At 39.6% G+C, this 22,746-nt stretch overlaps 1 protein-coding gene across 6 annotated transcripts in view; it reads left to right on the plus strand.

The window, feature by feature from the left end:
* The window catches only part of tox2 (TOX high mobility group box family member 2), a 108,202-nt gene that overhangs the window by 32,574 nt on the left and 52,882 nt on the right, over nucleotides 1–22,746 (plus strand). For 5 of the 6 annotated variants that reach the window (XM_027279404.1, XM_027279403.1, XM_027279402.1 and 2 more), the window contains exon 2: nucleotides 18,146–18,238. In XM_027279404.1, the coding sequence (XP_027135205.1) occupies nucleotides 18,197–18,238 (42 nt within the window). In that variant the 5' untranslated portion in view covers nucleotides 18,146–18,196. Of the gene's footprint in view, nucleotides 1–441; nucleotides 569–18,145; nucleotides 18,239–22,746 lie in introns of all 6 variants that reach the window. The other variant, XM_019272272.2, reaches the window with a different exon arrangement.

Raw genomic sequence — 22,746 nt, forward strand, 5'->3', positions numbered from 1 at the left:
ATTTTCACTACAGCAGAGTGAGTGTTGTCCAACTTCAAATATCAGTGTCCCTACCAAAGTGAAAGTGTCACATGGTAGTTTTTAACAGGTTCTTATAACTGAACAACAAAGTGGATTTTTTTATCAGTGCAACAAACCATAAGATTTATTTGGGTCAAGTCATGGTTAAGGAACTAAAACATTTGGTTAATTTTAGGGAAGGTCTGTTTGATATATTTAAAGGAAACTAGAGCTGTTATTTAAGGTGTTGATTTATTGATAATTGCCAACAATTTTGATAAATGATTGATAGTTTAATGGATGATTGTTTGTCACAGGGTTGCTGATTTTCTCAGTTTCATAGTTCTATCATAGTTAATTCAATATTTTTGAGTTTTTGGACTGTTGGTTGGACAAAGCAAACAATTTAAACTGTTTTTTTGTGCTTGTGTTAATCTACAGATTATTCAACAATAAAAATGATCGTTATTTGCAGCCCTAAAAGAAACCAATAGATCGGTCAAAGACAAGACACGAAACATCCATCCTGTACTCTTCCTTACTTCTTGCTGTCCAGTGGATCCCAAAGGTACCTCGCAGTTTTATGCAAAAATGTAGATACCAAGAGGTAACCCATGCTCTTGTCTCACATTACAACAACAAACATCTCTGGTATTCTCTTTATTTTAAAAGGGACCCTAGTAACTCTTGCATTGCAACTCTTGATTGGGTGGTGTATACATTTACAGGATTCCTGTTTTTTTGTCATCCCTTGACAATTAAAAGAGATTCATCGGCCTTGTTTAGTGTATTTGCCAACTACTATTGCTACCCAAGCAACAAAGCAGCACGAGGGGTAAGCGGGTCTCATGCACGACACAGAGGTGACGAATGAGCTAATTGGGGATTAACAGTTAATAACTGAAAGAGGTGAGACAAGTGCTGAGCTCCTCTCTGTGCCAAAGTCTGTTCCCATCTTTCTTTCTTTCATCCTGGTTCTGCTCACCCCTTTTTCTCACCTGCCATGTTTTTGTTTCTATCTCCTTGTATTCTCATCCTCTCTGTCTCACTCTGTTGGATTTCTCTCCTCTCCTTTCTCTAACCCTCCTTTTATTCTCTCTCGCTCTCTGGCTGATTCTCATCAGCCTGTATTAGTTGCAAATGCAGAACTAAGTGGCTGTGACAACATTCTCAGATGCTCCAGCTGCCACAGATTTATTGAGTTATTAAAGTAATGTACTGTGATTAAAAATGCTAATTTTCCCTAAATCGTACGCCAGCTTACAACGTCTTTTTTTTTTTTTTTTTTAGTTCAGAAGCTGATTTAATTACATGGAAAATGAAACAAGGGCTGATGATTCAATCTTTGCAGCCAATTGCCTCTCCACACAAAAATGAATTACCTCATGATACAAAATTATTGTTTGGGTTACAAAAAAAAGTGAAATGACAGTATGAGTGTTTGAGATTGAATAATCAGAGCATTTGCTGTTGTATTGTACCAGCTGTGGTGTGCACAAACGCATTTAAACCATATTAGGTGAGCTTTTCCTTAAATGGCGTCTCAGCAATCTTACCTCGTAATCTGTGAGGTATTGAATGGAGTGTAAAATACTTTAAAATCTTTATCTTGCTGCTAAAGTAAGCCATTCAATACATGTAGGGTAGTTCTGTTTTTTACATTTATAGCATGGGTTTTAAAGAAAGAAAGAGAAAAGAATTTCCCTTTCTGATATTGTTATGAATTGTGTCCTGGTCTATTCTGATTAATTTCATTCCCCCTGGGGGATTTGTTCAGTGTGCTTTCCTTGGCTCATTTTGGCCTCTCATTATGCATTCATGTATTCGTTTATATAATGTGCAACACTGCAGCTTCATTGGACAAATCTCATCGTTTTGGACAACCTTGTGTATGATACATGAATGGTAACATTTGCTTTCTTTTGATTTAGTGTTTTTTTTTTTCTCTCTCTCTCTTCGACTTCAGTTTCCAGAGCCACAGTTATTTTGCAGAATATGCAAGCCCCCTTTTTGAACATCACTCGATTGAATCAGCTACTGAAAAAGTAATTCTCATTTGAATAATGAGACAGAACTTTTTCCCCCCCCCTTGATCTAACACCATGCTGCAGCGTTATTCAAGCCATCTAAAATCTCTGCAAGTTGACCAGAATTGCTTTAGATATTGTTTGGATCTGCTCCAGATTTCTCTGTAACAGATCCTCATCACTACCAGCACCACTTTACAGCCCTACCTCCTGAGTAGATCCTATAGGTGAGCGTGTGAAATATCTGTAACCACGTCAGATGCTTTTTCCCTTTTTGGAAAGGATTGACTCGTATGTGGAGTACAATGAAGTGAACAGCTCCGGCCTTCCAGATGTCCTAGACATAACAGAGGCTTGTCAGCTCTGTGGCTGGGCTCTAAATGGGTCACTCTCCTTGATATCACACAGCTCCTTCACAATGACCCCACTGTTCTCCTGATATTACAGCACACCAGGTGGCTCACTATGAAAGTCATGGCCAGACAAATATGGACTGCGTGTATTTGTGAAGAAAAACACATGTGAACATGCGCACATGTGACGGTTGGTTGCAGAGTTGTTTGTTAAAGGTTTGAAGATGGTTTTAATGCAGGCTGACAGAGCTTAAACAAAAGGCTCACTCATCTTTTTTTCTTTCACCACGCGATTTTGTGGTGCAAACCTTTAATATGGGGAAAATACATCTTTCATTGTTCTGCTATTCATATGGAGCAGTATAAACATGCATGTGTGTAACATATCATGCCATACAGGGAGCTCTGCAGTGGGGAGTAGGAGGGTAGTAACAGAAAGAAAAGAGAGAAACTAAGGGAGAGGGAGAGGGGGTGGGTGGATGGCAGTTCAGTGATTTCTGATTTATGGTTTGATTACAGTCTTTCCATCCTGCTGAAGACCGGCTGTATTTGCCTGCATCACGTGAACTTTTTCACACATGGCCTAGTGGTGCAGCAAGCACCAGCTCATTCTACTCCTCATCAAAATGAAACACACATTTGCACATACACACCAGTGGGATGACATTCAGGCACACAAAAACACACAACCACACACACGCACAAATACACACTGATTGAGAGATAAAATGGAGAATAGCTCTTTCAGTCAGCTGAGCAGTCTCCCCTCCAGCAGCTTGGCAACCATTCAATACCATTTACCTCCTACTGGGAAATAATATTGATATTCATAAATGTACCTAGTAAAGGGACAAAAAGATGCAATATAATAGACAGTGTGATTCAAGCACAGGTGTTCACTGTCTTGAGTTCATGATATCCCACTCTCCAGAATATCAGCACCTTTATTACCGTGAAAATGAATGAGAAGCCAAACTCTCATCATCTAGAATGTCAATGCCACAGTTTTGTAAGAAAAGTAGCCTTGAAATTCAGACAATGGACCTTTTTTTCTTTCACCTGTAGCTGGCTGGATAGTCTCAACTGGAGAGCTGCATTCCATTAATAGTGCAGCAGTGATCAGACCTTGGTGAGAAAGAAACATAGAAACAAAGTGTGCTCCCTTTATAGATGAGATTAGATTAGATTAGATTAGATACTTTATTCATCCCACCACAGGGAAATTTACTTGTTACAGCAGCAGAGGAAAGTGTAGCATACACTACAGAATTAGAAAAAAGTAGAAAATGCAAAAAAAACAAACGCAATTTAAACAGACAGAAATATCTATAACCTACAACCCTACAACCTATAACCCTATGTGCCATTAGTGTTTTTAACCAGCATCGATCCACCTGCATTTAGACCATGTTGGTGTATGAATGGGATGAAAGCTGCACTGAAAGAGCCAGTCACCGATATCATGTCTCCCCAGACGTTCATTAAACTGCCATTCACTCTTCTCCTCAGGCCTCCTTAGGCCTCTTACTCTGAATTCTCTAACTGCACGTTCTGTACCAGTGACTCCCGAGCCTCGTGAGTACATTTGAGTTCACCTCGTCACTCAGCCTGATTATGAAACGTTTCAGTAAAGTCGAGAACTAGTGAGAAATCTAGGTCTTGATGTATGTTTCCAGCTTTTATTGTTGCACAGAAAGGTTGTTCAACAGGGCTGGACTGTATTTTTAACAGATAGTTATAATAATGACACTTGTTGGATATCATTTGACTTGTTTACTTATTTGCTCAAAATTATAATTACCAGAGGAAATGTAAGCTTTTTTAATCGTTCTGTAATGATAGAACCGCCTACATTGCTGTAGAGGGTGTGAATTTTTGGATCTGACTAACACTGTTGATATTTGTTTGGTGAAATACGAGTGGGCAGGCATAAAATACAGTATGTAATATTACTAACAGTCTTATGGCGACACAGGCAGTATTTCCAACTGGGTGGCCAACATTAGCCATTGCTTGGTGCCACCTATGATTTGAGTACTCCCTACATTACTTAGTGATCCATTAGTTACTCTGTTTTGACAGCTAACTTTATCTAGGTCTAGTTAGAATAAGTTCTAGCTACAGTAGCCACTGTCTGAAATAGAAACTTTTGCACAAATGTTTGCCCTAAATGTTATGTCCTAACTGCCTTTGGTATGACGTTCACTAGTAAATAGCGCATCACAGTGTGTCTCCTAGCAATGCTGGCCTTCAAATGTTAGCAAACAGCTGCCATGGAAACGCTCACTCGGAGGCTGCCAAGAAAAACCTGTATCGTAAACTGGAAAAATATGTACAATAGCTGCAGTACTGCAATAGTTTATATTTCCTTACACGAGAAGTGAAGAGAATTACTAACTAACTAATAACTTTGAGGTCAAGCTGTTACAGAGTTAATAGAGATATTAGATAGTAATATTATATCTATATATATATATATATATATATATATATGTATATATATATAATTTAGAGCCTGAAAAAACAAACTGCTAATGGCTTTGTGGATGAGCCATAATACCCTATAGAGCAGAGAGGGGACCTAATTGTTTCTGGCAGCACGCTTTCTCAAATTAACACATAGTGAAAGCTGATGTTAAAAACCTGTGAACACCATGAAAAAAGGCCAACCAGAATGACTGGTGAGCTTTGCAGCGGCTCCGGCATCGGCAGGTACATTTGAATATGAACGGCCCCGACTGAAAGGTTATGACCCATAAAGAGGGGGAGCAATTTGAGCGAAGCGTGCGGTGTGGAGAAATGTCAGAGTGAGAATGGCAGGAAATATGTTAGTGACAAGGAAAAAGCTGCCCCTGGTATTCTAGAGCCCCGATGAGTAAAAATAGGGCATTGGGCAAGAAGGCAGGAAACCAGCAAAGCGAGGCCTCTAGTAGGAATTTCTTCTGGGGAGGAGAGATAAGGGACTTAACTCCCTCCTGTCTGGGCCAGCAGACTTTAACATGCGACATGTGATCACGGATCACTTATGTAGAGATGGACAGAGGAAGAGGAGATTGAAGAATTGAATAAATGATTTGGAGCACTGAGTGATGTGTGTGTCTTTGTGTACGTGCACTGCTGTGTGTCTTTGTGTGTGTGTGTGTGTGCGTGCACTGCAGTGTGTTTTCTGATGACTTGTCAGTTATTGAGCATCGACAGGACTTTTTAATTAGGTCAAGACTTGTGATGGAAACTAAAGATTGCACATACATGAGAACTCTCTCACACAAGAACACGTGCCTATACATATGCATATACAGTGCACCACACACACACACTCTTTCTCTCTTTCTCTCTCTCTCTCTCTCTCTCTCACACACACACACACACACACACACACACACATACACGTTGAGGTAATGGCTAAGAAGTGGAAAGTACCGTGTGTGAGAGTCTGAGGTTCCTCAGGTTAAAGAGTGGAAGTTAGACAATAAACAGTGGCCTTATCAGACTCTGGGCAGAGCTTCCAACCCGATAGCCCAACATATCACTCTGACTATTAGAAACAAATATGACCTCTACACCACTTGCCTCTGCCCACTCACTCCTGTGAAAAAGCAGTCTTGATAGAAAGCACCCAAAGTGGCAGGTTCCTCTTTATGTTTATTTAGTTATGTTTAGTTTTAGTGCTAGTTAAGCCTCAACCCTCTTTTTGACAACTTAGACTGATCATGCTGCATTATTTGATTTGCCCGAAGTAACGTGACATAACTGAGATCAGATTCATCAGGAGTTTTTTACAAATCAAATTTCCAGGCCACGTGGAACGTAAGATCAATACACCACATGGGGGCGAGACAACAAGATGATTATCTCATTGTTGATTACAGTAATTTGTACATGGTGTGGCAGTTCTTGAAGTGACAGGGCGTTCACTGACAGCTACGCAGTTGTCAGCCTGACCACTTCTTATAAACTGTGGGTTCCCGATGTTGATCTCGTGCAGGGACAAAGTCAAAACGTGCCAAACATCTACTCAGGAAGCTAAAAATAGTGCAGCTTAACATTTACACTAACAATGCAAGTCACTGACATTCATTGATTGTTTTTACATTATTTATATAAAGTATTTTTATCCTGTTCGGAGAGTGAAACAAAACATAACCCTTCATTCTGATAAGCAACTTTGCATCATTTATTTCCAAATGAGGATTGTTTACTGAATTTATATCAGTAGGAAAATTAAAAGGCACATAAATCCTGTGTTTATTGACCGACTAGCTGGAGAGTTGAACTGCTGCCAGATGTAGACTTAGCTTGAAAGACTATTCGTTGAGTTGTTGATTGAGTTGATTGCATTCTGAATATGAATCTACTGTGAAATAAAAGAGTAACCTCTGGACATTTGGGGAAAAAAAAGCTTTATTCTTGTCCCAGTTGTGCTACTTGTAACTTTTTTTTATTGTAATGAATAGTCTGCCACTTTAAAAAATGTTTAATGACCCGAGAGAAAAGGCAGCTGGAGATTTGGAGTAATGCAAAAGCAGGAAGGTAAAGATCAGCGTATAATTTAAGAGTTTTGAAATATAGGATTTGTGCAGCACTCAGACAGAATAGTAGCTCAGTGTGAAATATGATAATTAGAGTTGAAAGACAGAAGTGCTCGCATTGACAAGAGGAACGGTGTTACATAAGCGTCCTTATGTGTCCTTGTTGTGTCCAGTCGCTGTCATATTGAGGACACAGCCTTCCCTCCAGCAATATTGCTGTATGAGACAATAACCTAAATACCTGTCGGATTTTTCTCCGTGTTTCTTAACCTCTCTCTATCTTTGTGATCCCATTTCATCCTCACTCCTTTTCTCTCTACCTCACTTTCTCTCTACATGCACCCCCCCCTTACCTTCACTCCCTCATGGTCACTCTCTTAAGTGATTGCTACATTTCATCTCACGGTAAATCGGCCGTCAGCCCAGTGAGCTATCATTATGCAAATGATGGGCAATTCAATTTCAGTTGGTCGGAGGGGGAATTTCTAATTAGGGTGAGGCACAGCACTCAAGATGGAGAGAAGGATGTAAAGGCAGGGAGAGAGGAAGGCAGAGAGGTGCTGTAAATGGATAGCAGACGCTAAAGAGAGAGGGAGAGAAGGAAGGCTGGAGAGAGAGTTGGAAGAGGAGAAGTATCCATCCACAAAATCAACACGTGCATTACAATTATATTCTATCATTGGTCTGCAAGTCTCTTGCCTCCTGCTCTTCCCATTGTTTTTTTCCCCTCCTCATCCAGTTAATTTGAATGAAGTACTGGCTTCTGAGCGTTCCTAGAAAGGAATCCATATAAAAGGTTTCTCATGCTCAAGGCCATATTTATGATGTTTTCACCGTGGAAACGTCTGAAAAACACTGTAAACTCAAACTTCAAGAAAGATGGCACACAAAAAACTGTGTAATCACATTGCTACTAAACTTTTCATGACACTGTGGTGAGCAAAGTTCTCATGTAAACTATAAATATCTACCTTTGACTCATCTGCTACTTGTATCATTACAATTGTCTCATAACTTGTGGCCAATCATACATGCAGAGTATTTAGGGGGTTTCATAATTTGAATCTAAATCTGAATAATTTTCATCATGTTACAGGAATTTCCTCTTGGTGGTCAGAGGTGTCTTTTAAGTTTCATGTGTCAAAGCAAGTCTCAAGTTAAGTATCAAGTGCTTGGTGGCTAATCTAGGTCAAGTTGTCAGTCGGTCATTAAATCAATATTTGATTCATTGTTTAGTCTTTGCTATGAAAATAGTAAGAAAACACATTTCTCACATAGAGCCCAAGGTGGTATTCAAATGTTTGGTTTCATCTGATCAACAGGAATAAAATCTAATGAAGTACAGTGATGGAAAACTGAGAAAAGCAGCACATTTTCTCATTTTTGATGCAAATATTTTCCAGTTTTGAAAATGTACTCAAAATGCTGGTGATTACTAATTATCAGTTCGTTGTTCAACCAGTAGTTTGAAAATGTTTTTTGGTCTGTGAAATAGGGCTTAAGGTTTAGAGATCTCATAACTGAATACTTAAGGTGTGTGGCTATGAGAAGCTTGCATTAATTCTCACTCTTCCGAAATTTGAATAATTTGGATGTTTTGATTTCAAGCCTCTTTTCAAGTCTTTAACAAGATTCGTCTCATGTGAGTCAAGTCCTTATGTCCTCATTTTTGTCACTTACAGTTTGTCTGATATGATCCCGAGCTACATGTGAAATTTAATGGTGCAAACTAAACTGTAATGAAATAATTTAGCCATGAAGGGATGCTTAAAAAAACATGTGAGCCTTATATATATATATAGATATTATATATATATAATATAGATATATATATATATATATATATATATGTATATCATATATACTATCTATATCTCTCTCTCTCATAATCACGCCATTTTCCTATCACTACACATGTGAAATCTATTTGCATTCAGATGAACCATTGCCAAGCTCTACAGAATGAGTGAATAATGAGATGTCAGATAAATGAACTACACTGGAACACATGGATATGTACACGAAGGCTTAGTGTGTAGACAAGGGTGAGTGTCATATGGCCCTTGTATGTCTCTCTGGGTGTGAAAGACTTTGCCAATTAACAGTGTTTCGTAAAACCTATTTCATTATACAAATTATTATTAAATATTCAATTATATCTATATTGATATTGACATTTTAAACCCACATACATTTTCCCTACTGTATATTCTTTGGTATAATTGATTAAAAAAAAAAGTATCTGCAGTATCTGCACATTTGGAAATTACATTTTCACAGATGATTTTTCATGATCCTGTCAAACTCGACTAGTACTGCGCCTCATGCTTATTTTGACGGAGCCTCTTTTTTTTCTTGCTATCACTGTAATGAAGCATTTGGCTTGTCAGTGTTTTTTTTTATTCTTTCAGCATCCTTGGGGGAGAACATGTTTCCTGCTGGGAAAAGAGAAAAAAAAATAATCATGGTTAAACTATTTCATCTTGATTAAGTGGATGTGCTCAGTTTACTTGCATGTGAGGGCTGTTTGCATACTCAGGTTTCTGCCTGTGAGTGTGTTAGCGCTTATTTAACAGTTATTTAGAAATTTGATTTATGTGTTGGTTCATCTTGGTACGACACACTGTCCACTCTGTCTTTGTGTGTCCGTGTGTGCATGTGTTGGAGTCTGTACACATACTCGTGTGGGCGGTTTGACTGTTTTGCACATCCACACATATCTGAACATGTGTAGGTGTATGAATGTGTCGGGTATCAACCATACATTCACACACACGCACGCACACACACACACACACACACACACACACACACACACACACACACACACACACACACACACACACACACACACACACACACACACACACACACACACACACACACACACACACATTCACACACAGGCACACACAGGCACACACACACAGAACAGAGGATTCAGCTGAGATCAGCAGCTCACCCTAGGCTGTCAAATATTCTGTCAGCACAGCCCAAGAATCACAATTGGACTCTTTGGGAGGCATTAATTCAAAGCACCGTAACAATGCTCTCTGAAACCAAATCAACTGCCTGTAGTCAGCATATCAACTCTCAACTAACTCCCTCTCTCTATCTCCCTATCTCCATCTCTCTCACTCTCTCTCTTCTTGCCTCCTCTATCGCTCTCTCTCTCTGTGCTGGCTTGTCTTTTCCTATCCTTACTGTCTCTCTCTCTCTCTCTCTCTCTCTCTCTCTCTCTCTCTCTCTCTCTATCTCTCTCTCTCTCTCTTCGTCCGATGTGTGATTGAACTTCTAAATATGTTGCTGACTTACTGTACAAGAATGCCTAACATAGACAGTGACTTCCTCTGCAGCTCGTATCTCGTGAAAGTAACACTTTTATTTCAAGTCAATGCATCGAAACTAAAAAAATAACTGTTCCAAATGCTTTTCTGATTTTTAAACTGATCAAGATAAAGAGACGTTACTAATGCTTTCAATTTTGGAAACATTTTAAAACAGTACTTTACTTTAGTACTGTACTGGGCGGCATAATGTGTAGTAAAACATCTTTTCTTTGTTTTGGCCACTAATTGAACAAGGCCATTCTCAGTTTATATAGGAGTGTCATTACAATCCCAAATTGTGTGATCAAATGTTTTGATCCTTTTCAGATTAATTATATAATCTTTAGCCTGTAGAATCTCAGAAAATAATGAAAATGACAATCATTTCCTAGAGCCCAGACATTTCCTAGAAACATTTGCATTTTGCCCAACAGTCCAAAATCTAAGAAGATTCAATTTACAACAACATAAAACAAATAAAAATACCAAATTATCAAACTGAAATCAGAGGATGTTTTGCATTTTTATATTTTATTTATTTATTTTTTTAAATGGTTAACAATTGATTTCTCAATCATCAATATTTTTTACATATTGTTTCTGTTGTTAATCAACTCATTTCAGCTGTGCTCCTTTTCCTATCTTCCTATCAGCATTGCTATGCTGGAAATCCTTATAATGCTGCACAGATGGTGTTATATTTGCTAAATTCTGTTAAAAGAAACATGAGAACATTTATATCACAGTAACAGAATTTCTTGTGAAATCAGATGACAAATGCAAACTGACATTCAGGAGTCTCTGCTCTTCACAGCAATCCCAGTTTGTTGAGGAATTATGCCCTTGAGCTTCTGCCTGTATTAAAATAATCTGGCCTTTGCTGTACATTTCTTGGGAAAGGATATTAGCTAAATCGACTACGAACCATCTGTTTTCTGCCTGTAACACACTAGTTGTGGCGAGCACATAGCCGAGGTGCTGGCTCTGCTTGTCGGCTGTTGGTTGTAAGTTGTATTTGTAACACCATGTTGTTTTGCCTTCAGGAAACCGCCTCATAAAAAAAGATGAGGGGTTCTGAAAAAAAGAAAACCCAACAGATAAATGAAAATGAAAAGTTTCTTTTCTCTCCTCTGTATCAGAGGGAGCTAGGGCAACAACTGCACTTTATTAATGTGCTCCATCTCTCTCGCTTTTGTGTCAGCCGTGATACAAAGGGCAGGAGTGTTTGTGTACAAGAGAGAAAGTGACAGAAACGAAAGCGAGCAAATTTCTACCATCAGTAGTTATTCCAGTACATGTTATCCTTGGTAAGACATGTACCGCTGTAGAGGTCTTTGTGGCATCTTTAAAACTGCCTTTGATGTAAATAAGAGAGATAATTCACCAACTCAGTTTTAATGAAGATAAATTCTCTTTTGAACTGAATCATTTTAGTCTTAAAATTTGCACTTTGATGAATCTTACAACAAACTCTACTTGACCACTGACTGGAACAAAAATCTTTAATTACATCTATGACTTTTATTCCATTTTCCTGTGTGGAGATTTTTTAACAAAAGCGACGTTTAATCCACTCACCGACTTTACTTAGTGTCAAAGCTTTGGTGCAATTTTAGATGCCGCTGTTGAATTTCATATCTGCCTACCTTGAAAACATGCAGCCAAGCTCTACATTGTTGTTCCAGTAGATACAGAATCTACCCTCTGTGACAGCCCTCTGTAGCTGCAGGTAGACACACAAAGTCAAGTTTGAAAGAACAAAAAAGAGTCAGGGGGAAGAGAGAGGCGAGCGGCACGGTGTCATAAAAGTTTGAGAAATGAGCACAAAGTCAGAAACCCAAACCGCGTTGCAGATGCCTAACCTCCACTTTCAATATTAACTGTGTTTCTTAAAAATAAGTTAACATTTTCACATGAAAAGCTTTGTTAACAGTCACGTTTTGACAAATGCAACACCTGTGGTTAAGGCCAAGGTTAGGGTTAAGGTAAAAAAGAAAGAAGAAAAACTACCACAGTATTGATAAGGTTTAGAAAGAGCTGTGAGTTGGGTGAGAAATTGCCACAATAAAAGGCAAATGTGACCTCACTCCCATCCCCTCCCATGTACGTTTTCAGTGTTAAACACGGTGAGCATGCATTTGAATGCATCATGCTCATTTCTTAAAACTCCAGAGAGAAAGTTAGCAACATAATGAAATAAAGAGAGATCAATGATTATGCATATTGATAGAAGGAAAGAGAGACGTAAAGAGGGAGTCGGATTCAGCTGATGTATTATGCTCGGGTGTAAACTGTGATCGGTGTTGACGGGTGGAACAGCAAAAACTATTGGAGAAATATAAACAGAAGGCAGCAAGAGGAAGGGTGGAGGCACAGGGAGGGGTGAAGAGAAGAGACAACATGGTACAAAGGCAAAGAAAATTCGAGTCATAGTGATTATTATAGAATTTGTTGTTCCCACCTTAGGAAGACAAGCATACGCAGAAGTGTTTACACAAGGAATAGATGGAGAGTCACTGCAAAAGCTTTGGTCAGCTATAAATAGCCACTGGTGTTGGCCGGATATTCCCAATGGTGTGATCAGTGGTTTGAGTGTCAGTAGTGGCTCGAGGCAGGTAGCCCATGGGTTCATGTCCTGGTTATGGTTGAGCTGCTTAGGCCTTAGTTGACATCTCTCCACTCGCACACACACAACTACAACTCGTGTGTTTTTCTCACTGCCTGTGCTTTGAAATAAATACAATTACGTATGTACAAATACAGCTGAATGGAATGTTACATTAGACGTGACGTTAGAAACATATAAACAAACAATTACTGTAAACATGGAGATGTACAATACGCGTCAATACTATATGTTTTTGCAATTCAGGCCTTAGCTTCCATCCTACAGTAATCAATGCTTTGTATTGATTCACTATATTACACAAGAACTGGCTTAACAATAAAGTCTGAACACATTTCTGTTTCCTGGACCTTCAGCCACATATCGTTTCAGTTACCGTACTTTCCTTATAATATATATCTATACTATCCTCCTATATATATATCTATAGTATATATACTATAATATATACTTTATTATTTAAATATTATTTTAATATCTTATATCTATATCTCTATATATATTACTATATAGTTTCTGGTATATTGGTATACTTTAAATCAGTCCTTTCCTTTGAAATAAACAACACTTCAATGTCAGTGTCTGCGAGGTCTGTAGGCTAGAGCTCACAGATGGTGGCAGAGATACTGTGGATAAATTATCATCAAAGGATGTCGCAGAATCCTTTAAAGTGAAGTTGGTTTCATAAAGTTAAGAAACATATTTTCTCACCATAACATGATGATATGATTGTACTGTAATGTTACAAACTCAGATCCAAATTCAGCTCATGCAAATATATACATGTAAAAAGTATGTAAAACAATACCTGAATCATCAACTGTCAAATGAAACTATATCACATTTCGTGAAAAAATGTATGAAGGAAAATGATTCATCACAGTGCAGTTGGTTGGTTTTGTCTCAGACTAAAGTCTCTACAAACCACTGAAAAAGTGATTCATACTCTGTTATTGACTGTTAGACCACTACAGCTAAAATTCAACTGATGTGATATAATATGTTTATGCGACAGAATTGACAGGATAATGTATTTTAACAGTTGAGATATCAGGGACAACAGCACCGAAGGGAGCAGAATTGAACAATACAAGCACTCAGTGGTTATTTAGAATGAGGGTAATGTTTTGTATTATTGATTTTCTGATGTCAGTGCGCATGCATTGTTGGAGTACATACTGTACATACAGTATGAGGCACTGTCTCCATAATGCATAAATACAGTAAGTGTGTACATACATGATTGTGTGTGTGTGTGCATACATTTCTGTATACCACAGATGAGTGATAGGGTTTCCTCATAAGCCGGTCTAGGCCTTGCATTCCTCTCATCGGCAGAGTCTGATGTGTGCAGGCCTTTCAGCTAATCTGGGAAGAATGTCGGCTGCAGACGCACATGTGTTCCATTATGTCCAGATCTGCGTAAATAATATAACATGCAACAGCTAACGTTACAGGTAACTATACCCCCACAGCTGTGCCTTTGGCTTTACAGTGCCCCACCACCCCCGCCTATAAAAAGGCAAAGCTAACGCTGATATCTAATGAGTAGATGTATCGTAGCACCTACTGCGCTTTAGGCTGCTGATTTGGAGAAAAATAAAGATGATGAATATTTATTGGATAATAGAGCCTGAAGATAATGGATGTTATTGGATAGTGAGGATAATAAAAATGCGATAACAATATATCAGAAGATATTCCTTTTTCCCTCTCCTTTAATGTTTTTGTGTTAACATAAATACACTACATAACAAACACGTGATGAAGATATTCTACGGGTGAACAATAACCTTTACAGTAAATATGCTAAATATAAATGGTTCACTATCTACTATCTATAAATAAAAACACATACAAATGTAATATAGTCGAATCTTTCTTCTCATCTGACAGTATATAACTGGGATAACTCGTCAATCTATCTATCTCTATCTAAATGTCGATGTATCAGCTGGCCTCGATTATATACTGTGATGTCAGACTCATTAAAGTTTAAAACATGCAGCATTGCACTTTAGCTCATTATGTCAGATAGACCTTCCCAACTTGATTCATCAGACAGAATCTGAAACTGACGTTTGTATCAATATAATCAGTGTCAAGTTTTTTGCATGGCAGGAGTCATGCAAGAAAGCATATTACAACTTCTATCCCTCCCCCTATTGTTAATGGTTCTACATCCAGACGCCCATCATTGGCTCACTGTGTTTATTGTCTGCCGGCTCAGCTTGTGTTGATTGGCTCGACCCTGCCGAGCGACAGGACAATGTTTGCTTTTGCTGTCTGCCCGGGGAAGTCCCTCCTGTCCTCAAACAGGGCCCAGCTACAGTAACTGATACAAAGTTCAGAGGATGCCAGTCTCTTCCTGGTGTGGTGCAGCATCTTCCTGTGGCGACACACCAAAGTTATGTACACCGAGTGAGTTATTTATTTGCATTTTTATTTAGTTACCTTTGCTTTTCTCAGAGAGGATTACAGTAGCATGAGCATGAAAAGTGAACTCTACCTTCTTCTTTATTTTGGTCAAAACTAGAGTGTGGGTGTGTGGGATTTAAAAAAAAAAAAAAAAAAAAAAAAAAAAAAAGAATAAGTGGTTATTCTCAACATGATGTTGAGCAGAGAGGGTAAATGGCTGGCAGCATCTGGTTTGGTAGAAATATCACAGAAACTCAAAGCCAGTCGTGAAAGTGAAAGAGAGGTGACAGGGGTGAGAGCATCTGAAGTGAGGACTAAAAAAAAAAACAAAAGAAAGGTGTCAGAGAACAAGTGTAGAGAACAATGCTTCTTGCACTTGCAAACTGTTGTGAGCCAGCAAGGAAATGTGAGGAGTTTGGCTATTGCTGTTCTGGGTGCCAGCACTCCTAATGAGTCTGTCAGGGCCAGTTAGCGCAGCCAGGACTGCTTGTGTCCCCTCCAGGCCGCAGACAGCTGTTATTAGCCCCGTAATGGCATGCCACAGGGCCAGATTAGCCTGGCACACTGGAGAAATATCAAACATTCACTTACTGTGGCTTCTTCACTGGCTAAAGTTGCTATTCTGCGAGGCATTCATTTAGCTGGCAAGCTACCTAACAAGCCATGAAAGAAAAAGTCTCCATTGAGAGATGGAGTTAGTGTACAGTAGCTCCTCTGCAGGGTAGAAAGAAAACTAGAGAATGTACAAGACACAACATACCGGGCCAGGTAGCTGATTATGACCTACTATTGGATGCTTTCATTTCAGACCTGTAAATAAATAAGTCTCTCCCAGAGCTATATTGCAATGAAGAAGTCAATGTAAATTTAGAGTATATGAAAACTGTAAATCCACATAAAAAAAATGAAATAAAAAAACCATGTTGCAAATGAAGAAGGGTTGCTTTCTGTGGGTTTAAGGTTGCTGGTTCTCAGATCGTTGCAGCACCGAGTAAAGTTGTAAATGAGAGTTCTCTTTAATAACGCTGTGTCATCATTATGCGAACCATATCGACAAGATGGCCATTGCTGTCTACTCATCTGTTTTCACCTTTCATAATGAGCACAGGAAATCAAAACCTTACACAGCAAGTACTCTCACTCTTCCTCTGGGGATAGCCTGCACTGTACACAGTCTGTGATAGGCCTACGCCATTAGACCAGCATTCTATTTAATACACACTGTACACTGTTATGCATGTAACTCTACTTATAGGGTATAAATCATGCTGTTTGAGTTTTCTTGAATATGTTTCATGCATACTATGTTACATAGGTTTTTGCATACTTTGCCTGCAAAGGTGTGGTTTATGGTGGTTCCACCATGAAAGCTGAGTCCTGCTATGCTCGTATGTACACTGGATGTTTACTTGCATCGTGTGACTGACTGAAAGTGAAAAGACAGGGCCAGTTTTGATTTTATTTTAAATATAGTAAGATACTTCATGTCTCACTACATAGCAATTTGAAGCCCCGCCCTTGAATGCATGCATGTTGGGGTGTTTTGTATGTGCAAGTGTGTGAAGTTTTTTTTTTTGTTTTGTTTGTGGGTGTGTGTTGATGAGGTGACAGAGTGAAAAGTAAAAAAGAAGGGCAGAGAGAGCAAAGAAAGGAAAACAGTAAGTGTGAGTGAGAGATAATGTGGTATTTGTTCTAGATTCCTGCACTGTGTTTTTTTTTCTCCCCCTATAATTTACACCACATCCTCATTAGTATCAAGTGTTGCAAAGACATTAAGCTCTATACATAGCAAGCAACAGCCTTAGTCATTTCCAAATATAAATGTATCTTTTATCTTATTTATGAGAAAACCAGTTTCCACATTACTGTTGCAGCATTTATTTTAACAGCAGACAGCGTAAAGAACTAGACTCTCCAACACCAGAGAGAAAAGGATGTAGCTCATTTTATTAGTTAACACACACACACACACACACACACACACACACACACACACACACACACACACACACACACACACAATATGTTATTATCACTGTTGTACAAATCAGGTGACAGAAACGATATGCAAACTATTGAACGGATGTTACTGAAGAGGTGCAGTGGGATGGGAGTGAGGTGAGGAGAGAGATAAAGACAAGGAGTGCGATTGAGAAAGTGAGATTTAAAGTGAATCCCGGGATGTACCCCCGCTGTGGCTGTGGGCCACGGTGTGAACCCCACTGAGCTGCACCGTCTCTCCCTGGCAGGAACCACTTGTTGCGAATCATTAGCTTCTCAACTACCGAGGACTTTGCTACCACACCTTCAGGTTGTGTGTTATGCAGTTGAAACCCACATGGAAAAATACAAGGAGGAGCCGGCAGGTGTTGAATCCCCCTACACTCCAATTATCAGCTGTGTAACTCATAGGAAGATGGAGTCAGTAGAGTACAGTGGAGCAGAGCACAGGGACCCTGACTACCAAACACAACAGCTTAGTTCCATTAGTGCTGCTACTGAGCCAACCTTATCCAGTTATTATGTGTGGTACATCACCATGAGCTGATGTGATTTAACATGGCAGCCAGTGTGCTGGCTCTCCGACTTGGCAGAAATTTATGAAACACTAACACTCACAAAAAGGGGACGATGAGAGGAACTACGGTGTGTGTGTCTGAACCTTGCACTGTGGATGAGAAAATAAAACTTAGGTAACTTTGAAACAAAGTTTGAAACAAACTGAATTCAAATCTGGATCTTCTGATTGTGATTTTATTATAGTGTTTTGAAGTGTCTCATCCATGTTTAACACTGACTTATCTGTAAAAAGAAGATATGATACTTAAACTCTCTCTCTCTTTCTGTCTGTCTCCTCCTCCAGAGCAGATACAGTGCTGCAGATCGAGGTGTGAGGCTCTACAGTTCCCTGCCCATGCGCCCAAACCCTGACGGCAAGAGACTGCCCTCTACTGGGGTAAGACTCCGCTCTCCCCCCTCACCCCTGCTCCCTCACCCTGTGGTCTCATCCATACCTACATGTACCTACATGCCAACATTATCCGTACAGTGAGAGCCAAAGGGGAGGTCTTCCCCTATCTGCACAGCAATGCTGACAGTGACAATTCAGAAGCAGTGTAAACTTTGACATTTTCATTATATTTTGACTAAAGTATGCACCCCCTTGGATGCACAGTAGCTGGGAGTGCTGATCAGGTAAAGATGATCAGGACTTAAATCATGGCCAGGAATCAGTACACTGTTTTTGTTCCTCAGCTACCATGACCTCTTCCTCATCCTATAATCCCACCCTGCACCACATCCAGTACGCACCCAATGGGTTCTTCACGTGCTCATTGATAGACCTGCTCAGTCCCCCATTCTCAAACCATCATTGGCTACCGCAAGACTCCCAATAAAGCGCCCATCTGACTTAGTGGTTTTTGTGGTAGCCGCCTGGTAGCTTCTCACTGACGCATTTCACTGCAGCTGATAAACCAACCAACCGTCTCCTACTGTATTTGTGTTCACAAAGGCATGCAGTGGCTTTCTGGATACAATGCTTCTGCTTCTGACCTGCTCTGGGTTTAGAAAAAAAAGAAAGAGCATATGTTGATAAAGTGCAGAAATTAAAAAATGTTGGTAGTTTATCCTTTATTTCTACTTCTTTTGTTGTAAAGCAGCTGTGTTGGGACATCAAAGTCAACATTTTCAACTATTTTATTATATAATTGTTCATGAGGCTGCTTGGAAAAAAGAAAGAAAGATTACGTTTTTTGAAGTTTAATGATGCAGCACTCGCAGTACTTTGACTTTGACAAAGTGCTGGAACAGGAAGTCTACTTTGTTTGTGACACCTTTCTTTCATTTTTTTAAATAATCATTAAAAAGAGAAAATCTTTTAGTATTGTGAAAATCATAATTAGAATCTAGCTTGCTTTGCTTTTATGCATTTATGTAACAAAGGAGACAAAATGAAAGAACAATAGAGCGAAAAGAGAGAATTTAATTTCATATGTCTCCCCTTTTCATGTTTCACTCCATGCAAGTGCTTTTTGAATTATCTCTTTTCTGCTCCAGGGCTCAATGAGAGGAAGAGTGGTTGAGAGAGGGAGAGACAGAGAGGGAGTGAGTGAGAGAGAGAGAGTGAGAGAGAGAGACAGAGACAGACAAAGCGAAAGCTGTGTAATATTGTTGGTGCGCACCTTTTTTAATTACAACAGAGATTGTATTGATGTCTCAGGCCACATGTCCTCAATCATTTATCAAGGGGGGGAGTGCTAACAAAGCATTTCTAAGAAACCCATCCTCTCCTAGGGCCTGGAATCATACGTTATCTAAAGTGAATATTGTTAATGCTGTTCTGTGGAGAGACCCACTTACAAATCATGGGAATGAGTTCCTTGTCAGTACATGCATGAGGTAGTAAAGATATATATCCACTTTCATCTGATCCACTGTTGCGCAAATTATGCTCTGCATCTAAATCTCGATGCAGAAATTGTTTATAAAAATGAAGAGGGCCATGTTAAAAACAAACGTTAGGGAAGAAAAAATCTCTGAATTCTTTCTTACAGCACCGATTTTAAAGATCACATCTCTGGCGCAGATTGGAAGCCGTCAAGTAAAATAAATAAAACGCAGTCCAACAGGAGACAATAGGTGCTAGTCTCTCCCTCACTCTTTGGTTTTCTGTCATTTCCTTTTGTCTGTTATTACCTGCGCGTAGCGTCAGTACAGTAGCAGACTGTAGCTACAGGCTGCATGGAGAGGAGGAGAATATAAACCACTTAACATGCAGGAGGAAACCAGGCGTTTTTCCATTGCACTTATCAGGTGCTGTGGTGAGAGCAAGTGTCAAGGTGCAGTAGGTCCCTGCCCCCCTTCGTTCTCACCCCACAGCTCCTCTCACCCATCGTCTCCTTCCTTCCCTCTTCCTTCCTCTTGCACACCCCTTTTATTTTCCCCTGATCTCTATCTCCCCCCCCTCCACCCCCCCCCCCCAAGCCCCGCCTCACCCCACCACCACTCACCACCCTCTGTTCAGTTAAAAGTGGGCTTAGCACTTCCGCAGCGACCCCTCCCTCCCTCTCTCCTGCTCCCTCCCTCTCTCCTGTTCACCACCACCACCACCACCACCACTTCTTTTTCTCTCTGTCAAACTAACCTCCAACTCCTGCTCTTCACCTCTATGTTTCCTGTCAAGGTGCACTGCCACCCCCCACCTCCCCACCCTCACCCCCACCCCACCCCAACCACCATCTCTGCCCCCGCAACCTTTTCCTTTTCTTTCTTTCAACATCAATTATGGCTCTAAATGCCTGCAGTTCATTTTTTTAAATGCTCAGTGCAGAGGGCGTGACCCCCAGCGCTCTGCAGTGATCTTGCCATCCCCGCATGTACACACTGGTTGGGGGGGGTTTGGTTGTATGTGTGGCTTTGAAGGGGATCTTTGCTCTAAAATAGAATGTGCTCTTTACTTTAGTGATTTCATATGAAAATTTGTGAATTCATAAATTAATCTGTCCCTCATCATTAATGCACATGTATAACGTCCATTATGTGTTTTCGGTATGCTGAGTATGGGCAATATATATATACTAATATAGTATATGATAATAATAATCTCTTTCTGATACTTTAAGTAAATACAGAACTTGAACCCAGTGGTAATTAGCCTGGGTCTTATCCAAAGCAACCAGACCAGTTTGGTTTAAAAGTGCCCTGTGGAGTTTTCTACAAAGTTTCAGTTCACATTTAATGTTTCTCATCAAATTTCATTGTTTGGATCCTTTAGATCAAAATTTTCATTTTCTTCATCATGACACATTTACAAACCTGTGTTGTACACATCAATTTGCTAGCAGTTTCCTTCCTGTCTGCCTTCTGTTGCTGCATTGCTACATTTCTTGGCACATTACCACCACATATAGGTCAGTGGAATAGTGTGAAATCATTGCTTGGAATGTGTATTGTGTCACCCACATCTGCATGTATGTGTTTGTCCATATACATGAGAACACATTAAACAAAGACCCACTTATAAATCATTGCTCCATAGTGCCACTCGTGGTCAAAAACCCCACAGGGTCTAAAACATTTATTACACGCTATCTAAAATGATCATATATGTATTCTGTGAGAGTTAATGTTTCTACAGATTTACCATTTCATGAAATTGAAATATGTTTTTGCATTATTTTATACACATTTCATTTTTTACTTTCACCCACCCAACGTAACATTCTGTGGATTTAAACAGTGTTTGGCTGCGCAGCACTGGGGAGTCAGTGAGGTTTAACAGGTAAAGTAGGTAAATTACATGCAGGCATCATGTAATGTGTTCAAGTTTTATTGTCATCGATAATGGAATTAAAGGGATCTACACTATGAAATTAAATAATGAAATACGATGAGTGTGCAAGTTGATCCAAAGTGACTCTCAAAACTGCTGGAGTGGAGGTTTGTTTTAGCTCCGTTTGGATAAACATCAGTGTAGTCTTTGCAGGGAGTCAAACAGTTTGAGCTACCGTTGTAGTTATTGTTATTGTTGTTGTTGTTTTAGCTCCACTGCCTTGACAGTGATACATAGGGTGAAGGTTCAGAATCCACTATAGCGCAGAGATGACAGGATTGTTTCAGAACTCCTCTTTCTCCTTCTGTTTCTCTTGGTTTTATACGTGTCTCTCTCTCTCTCTCTCTCTCTCTATCTTTCTGTCTTTCTCTCTCTCTCTCTCTCTTGCTTTGTCTCTCTGTCTTTCTCTCTTTTTCCAAGCTGATTTGGAGCCTTGCATAGTCAATTATGTAGGGAGTGAAAGATGGAGTGGGGGCTTCCATATTTTGGTGTGATATTAATATTGCATGAGCGCAATTCTGTAGCGAATATCTAAGAGACTGCCTATTAAGGCAGCAGCAGGAGAAGAATGTGACACACACACACAGTGTACATACATACACAGGCAGCCAGAGAACAGCAATGAATCAGTCAGGATCAGGCACAGGTTGTTATAATTAGTGTTTTCCAGATTTATTTTGGTGGGATAATAAGAATGACTCATTTTCCTGTTTAATATGTCATGTTTGTTTATCTTGACATGGCTCACATCACACTGTACAGTGAGTGTGTTTGATGTTGGTGAGAACTGAGTGATGTTCCACTGTAATTGTGCTAAGAATGGAATATTTTAACTAACCAACTGAATAAACAAACCAAACAGAGACACAAAACAAGTCTGTGAGAAAAAAAAATAAAAACCCACCAAGATAATTGTAATATTGCAAAGCAGGAGTGATCTGATGGCAGGCTATTTATTTTCTGCTGCTGGGTGGATATCAATGATGCATACAGTAAGTGTCAACAGTGACAGGCTGAGGAGGTCCCGAGCGATGACTGAAGAGGCACAGCATGGACACATGATGCTTTTTTGGTGCTAAGTGGTGGTGACACCGGATGGTCTGTGATAGACATCTCATTTCATGCCACTA

Source organism: Larimichthys crocea, chromosome VI (assembly GCF_000972845.2).
Source record: "Larimichthys crocea isolate SSNF chromosome VI, L_crocea_2.0, whole genome shotgun sequence".
NCBI lineage: Eukaryota > Metazoa > Chordata > Actinopteri > Sciaenidae > Larimichthys > Larimichthys crocea.